This window comes from Epinephelus moara, chromosome 7 (genome assembly GCF_006386435.1).
Source record: "Epinephelus moara isolate mb chromosome 7, YSFRI_EMoa_1.0, whole genome shotgun sequence".
Lineage (NCBI taxonomy): Eukaryota > Metazoa > Chordata > Actinopteri > Perciformes > Serranidae > Epinephelus > Epinephelus moara.
Window position 1 is genome coordinate 27,470,356 of NC_065512.1, and position 5,795 is coordinate 27,476,150.

General features: G+C 39.8%; 1 protein-coding gene across 1 annotated transcript in view; it reads left to right on the forward strand.

The window, feature by feature from the left end:
* Nucleotides 1–5,489, forward strand: part of LOC126393580 (olfactory receptor 10A3-like) — a 9,427-nt gene extending 3,938 nt beyond the window's left edge. The window contains exon 2 of the mRNA XM_050049802.1: nucleotides 1,029–5,489. Within this exon, the coding sequence (XP_049905759.1) occupies nucleotides 4,518–5,489 (972 nt within the window). The 5' untranslated portion in view covers nucleotides 1,029–4,517. The remainder of the gene's footprint in view (nucleotides 1–1,028) is intronic.
* Nucleotides 5,490–5,795: the final 306 nt, after the last annotated feature.

Here is a 5,795-nt window from a genome sequence, read left to right on the forward strand (position 1 = left end):
GACGACTAGGTTAATTGGTGACTCTAAATTGTCCGTAGGTGTGAATGTGAGTGTGAATGGTTGTCTGTCTCTATGTGTCAGCCCTGTGATAGTCTGGCGACCTGTCCAGGGTGTACCCTGCCTCTCACCCGATGTCAGCTGGGATAGGCTCCAGCCCCCCCACGACCCTTAAGAGGATGAAGCGGTTAGAAGATGAATGAATGAATGAAAATGCAATTACTTGTAAGTCCTTTTTTCCCACTTATATTCAAATGAATCCAGTCCAAAGAAAAGATATTTAATGTTCAAACTGATAAATTTTATTGTTTTTTGTAAAATGTACTTAATTCTAAATTTGATTCCTGCAACACGTTCCAAAAAAGTTGTGACATTCCACAGGTAAACAGGTTAATTGGTGACAAATGATAGTATCATCAATAGGTGTGAAAGGGGCATCTTAGAAAGGCTCAGGTGTTCACAAGCAAGGATGGTATGGGCACTTTTTGAAAAACTGTGGGGGCAAACAGTCCAACAGTTTGACAACAACTATTCTCAATGCATAATTGCAAACAATTTAGGGATTTCACCATCAACAATCTGTAATATCATCAAAAGATTTGGAGAACCCAGACAATTATCTGCATTTAAGGGACAAGGCTCAAAAATAACACTGAATGGCTGTGACCTTTGACCCCTCAGAGGGCACTGTATTAAAAACTGACTTGATTGTATAAAGGATAGTACAACATGGACTCAGGAACACTTTGGAAAATCATTGTCGGTAAACACACTTCATATACAAATGCAAGTTAAGACTCTACCATTCAAAGTAAAAAACATATATTAACAACATCCAGAAACGCTGCAGACTTCTCTGAGCCCAAGTTCATCCCATCTGAGATGGACTGACACAAAGTAGAAAAGTGTGCTGTGGTCTGATGAGTCCAAATTTCAAATTATTTTCGGACATCATGGACATTGTGACGTTGTGATGGATGTTGAGAAAGGTGGCTGGCAACTGACGGTCTGACTGTAGATGTGCTTGACAGATGGACCACTTGATGAAACCAGATGAGGAGACTGCCAACAAGACAGTGGAGACTACTGACTGATGACCTAGCCGCACACCAGTGGAGATGCCCAACTGATGACCTGGCTGGGAGTTGACTGAAATGTCAACTGAAGGTCTGGTAGATCTGGCAGCACATCAGCTGAGATGGAGTATTGGAGATGTAAAAGATCTGGCAGGGCATTCGTTGTCTTAGTGGCACTGGGCAGCTGAACCACAGAGGTACTCGACAGCTGAGAAAGCCAATTGTATCAGACGCCATTGGGACCATGCTTTGCTCTGAGGGCTCCACAGGGTTATCCCCTGAAAATGGCAAGGTGAGCTACTAGATATCAGGGTAGCTCCTCAACTAGTTCAGTGGCAACTTGAAGAGTTCATGGAAGGCATTTTCATGGCAGGCAGGTGGTGGACTAGCTGGCACAGGACAGGCAGGCCAGAGGCAAACGATTCCAAGACTAACTGGCTGAGAAGCAGGCCAGGTCTGGAGGCTGGCAAGCCAGAGACTAGCTTACTTTAGTGCAGGTCAGAGGTAAGCTGACAGAGGCCTTTTGTTTCACGCAATAACTCTTACCATGCATTTGGCTTTGGTAGGTCTTATGGTCTAAATGAAGCTCTCTCTGGAAGCGAATACAGAACATCGCAGGGCTGATGCGGGCATTCTTTTGTGCTTGCTGCACTGCGTCTGGTTTCAAACGGGGCTATGCCTGATAGCATGTCCAGACTGTCTGTCATGATGGGCTGAAGCACCCTGTTATTATGTGGCAAGTATACTGAAAGTATTTCCCATACTGGACATCCACACTCAACAGTTAAGTAGGAGAGGGCTAGTGAAGTGGATTACAAGATTTGTGAGTGGCACCTCAATTGGTGCCCGTGAGATGGAGATAATGTTGTTTGTGCAAGTATTTAAGCTTTTTTCTTCTCAATATGCGTTTTATTGAGACATACTGTATCAGTCTAGAGCAGGGGTATTCAACTAAAATTCAAAGAGGTCCTGTTAGAGAAAATTTCCTAGAGCAAAGGTCCGGAACATCATAAGTTCTAACTTGATTTATTGTGATATATATACTGAAGTAGCCTAGTAGTTGTATCAACATCTGCATGTAATCTGACTGTCAAATCAAGTAAAAAAAAGTACGATTCAAAAACTTTTCAACAGTATTAATTGACACTTAACATTGAACTATACAGATATGCATTTAAAAATAAAATGGAGAAAATAAATGAAATCGTTTTTGAAAAATTGTGCATCTTAACATAAAGTGCTTAATTTTAGAATAAATAAAATAAAGTGTAGCAACAGCTTGAATTTTCCTTTTTCTTTGTTAACTTTTTCACATCTTGACTTAACAGTCTCAACCAATTTTATAATAAGTAAATAACTATTGAACAGTTTTACAGTTTCTCTTTAGATAGATAGATAGATAGATAGATAGATAAAGAAAGTACATAAGATCACAAGGTGTGAATAAAAGGTATAAAAAGGTGTATAAAAACAGTACAATAGATACCAAAAAAAAAAAAAAAAGGAAGAATGGCTCAAAGTGCATATGAGTTTGATCGGAGGGAGGAGTTGTACAGTTGTATTGCTGTGGGTATGAATGATTTTTTGTAGCGCTCTTTTGAACAGCAGGGGAGTCTGTATCTGGTGCTGAATGTGCTCTTGAGTGTGTCCAGTGTTTTATGGAGAGGATGGGTGTGTTGTATATGATCCTATTGAATTTGGCCTGGATTCTGTCCTCCACCACCTCCTCAAAAGTGCTCAGCTTCAGGCCAACAATGGACTGGGCCTTCTTAACCAGCTTGTTGAGCCTGTTGGCATCCTTTTTCTTAACACCCGCCCCCTAGCACACCACGGCAAAGAAAAGAGTGCTAGCTACAACAGTCTGGTAAAACATTTGCAGCATCTTGTTGCATACATTAAAGGACCTGAGCCTTCTCAAAAAATACAGCCGACTCAGGCCCTTCTTGTACACTGCCTCTGTGTGTGTGGACCATTCAAGTTTATTGTCCAGTAGGACACCCAGGTACTTGTACTGCTCCACAATCTCCACTCACTCCCACTGCTTTTCTTTCCCTCTTTTCCCACTCTGCCCACGTTTTGTTGTTCAGTGAGAGAACAGAGCTCGAGCTTGTCCTGCCAGGATTTTAAATCTGGACTGGAATGGTGTTAGGGCCATTCTCATACATATGTGCAGGTGCTCATTGGTGAGCCTGGAACGATATTTAGTTTTTATTATGTTCATTGTGGATAAAGCTGCCTCGCACCTGTATGTAGAGCCAAACATGGCAAGATGTACAGGGCTACTTTCCTGAGACCTGAGAAAGCTTCCTCTATTTCTCTCCCCGTCTCTCGCTCACTTCCTCTTCCTCTGTGTTTCTCCCTGTCTCCCGCTCACTCGCCTCTCCATCTTCTCTCCTTGTATCACTTTCTTTCTTTTTCTATATTCTATCCTTCTATATTTCTATCTTTCTATTTTTCTTATCGCCTTTCCACTTGTCACTCATCTCTCACCTCTCTCATCTGACTGTACAGAATTGCAATGTTAATTGCCTGGAATGCAGAGATTTGACTGGCTTGGTGGCATCATGTGGGATGGCTTAAGGGTTTAGAGCATTGTTGATTGAAGTGCAGTCTGCAGGCCAATGGCAGCCCTCAGAAACATTTTTTGGAGCCCTGGAACATGATTTTATTTTAATCATCCCCAATCTACTTCAGTACTTTCACTTTCAATCACCTACATTTAACACATTATTCGACTACAAAGTCAAACTTTGGACAAGTATCAAACAAGTATCTGTCAGATTAGGAATGATAACTTGTAGAAAGCCTCTGGTTGCATGGCAACTAGTTGGAATTATGAAAGCTATAGATAGGGATGTTGATGGACATCTCAGCAGTTTAATGTGAAAGTGAGATGTGCACATTTTTCCTGAGTGGCCCTCAATCATATGCTGGCTCCCTAAATTGTAACTCAGTCATCAAAACTTAAATAAACCTTTTGTCTAGAGTGATGCTTTAGTAAGTCTAATGTTCACAATGTTCCAGGTTTGCTCCAGACTACGTTAGTAGCAATTTACATGTGGCTTTCCAGTTGTGCAGGTGGAAGACGCATACCTGGGTTTTTTATGGCCAAGAACAAAAGTTCTATCAGAAAGTTTAATATGCATAGTAGGAAACTTTCCAAATTCTCCAGAGGTGAAATAATGTGGTGACGTCTACCAGGCTAGACAAGATAAAATATGTTGAACACCTTTGAGAACACACAGTAGTGGTTTATCTGTGCACAGATCTCACTATATGCAAAATATCGCCAAATGGGTTTATGGGTATATCTTTTTTCAAAACGCTCAATGGAGCTGATGGTACAGTTTAGTAAGACTGTTGATTTTTCAAAAACAGGTTGTACTTGAGCAGACATTAATACTTACTTTTTTCTTGAAAATGTGATACCCTCTAATTTAAAGAATGGAAAACAGCACTGTCTCTTTTTACTTTAACCTAACCATGTTCATGAACATTGGACATCACCGTTATCCAGCCTTTGTCTTTTGCCTCCTGCTCTACAGCTTTATTGTGTCTGCTAATCTTACCATGATAATTATAATATTACGGGAGAAAACACTACATGAGCCCATGTACATTTTTATTGCATTTTTATCTGTCAATGCTCTGTATGGCTCCACTGGTTTCTTCCCCAGATTCCTCATGGACCTACTGACTGATACTCATTTGATCTCTCATCCTGCTTGTTTTACACAGATCTTCATTATTTACACATATGCTTTGTATGAACTGACCATTCTGAGCATTATGGCATATGATAGATATGTTGCTGTTTGTCATCCTTTACATTATCACAGAAAGATGAACTCTAAAACTGTCTACACTTTGACATTTTTTGCTTGGGTCTGTCCAACCTGTTACCTTACAATGAGCATTATTATGGTTGTCAGGCTTCCTCTATGTGGTAACAATATACAGAGGGTATACTGTGCCAGCTGGAATATTGTAAAATTATCATGTGTTACCAATGCTGTTCTCAATATTGTTGCTTTGTTGGGGGCCATAATTATAGCATGTCTTCCCCTTGGTTTTATCTTGTATACTTATCTGAGAATTGTGATTGCTTGTTGGAAGTCATCAGAGGTCAGAGGAAAAGTATTACAGAGCTGTCTTCCACATGTTATTTCATTTCTGATCTATCTCTTCACATCATTCAGTGATACTGCCCTGAGTCGACAAAATTTAGAAGAGATTAATCCATTTGTGGCTATAATTTTGTCACTAGAATTTGTTATTATTCCTCCAGTTGTAAATCCTCTTGTTTATGGCCTTAAATTACCAGAAATAAGAAAACACATCTTCAAAATATTATGCTTAAGACCTCAGTCAAAAAAGATTTCCTGCACATTACCAGAGTCTACTCTGATCATGTGAATGCTGTGTGTAGTAGGGAATAAATCATAAACAAAATATATGAATCATGTCAAAGCAAAATGATGAAAGCATCTGCCGTCCTTATCAACTATCTTTTATGACAACCAGGACTACACAAATTGAAAATGTCTGTAGTTTAACTACAGTATTGTGATAATAGACTAATGGTTCAAAGTGAAATGTGTGCTGAAAATGCAACCATTGCTTATAACATGAATTGTTAAATGTGCATCCTTTAGTTCTATTTAAGGTTGACTGCTATAGTACCATACAATGGTACTATAGCAGTATAGCACTAAAGAAGTA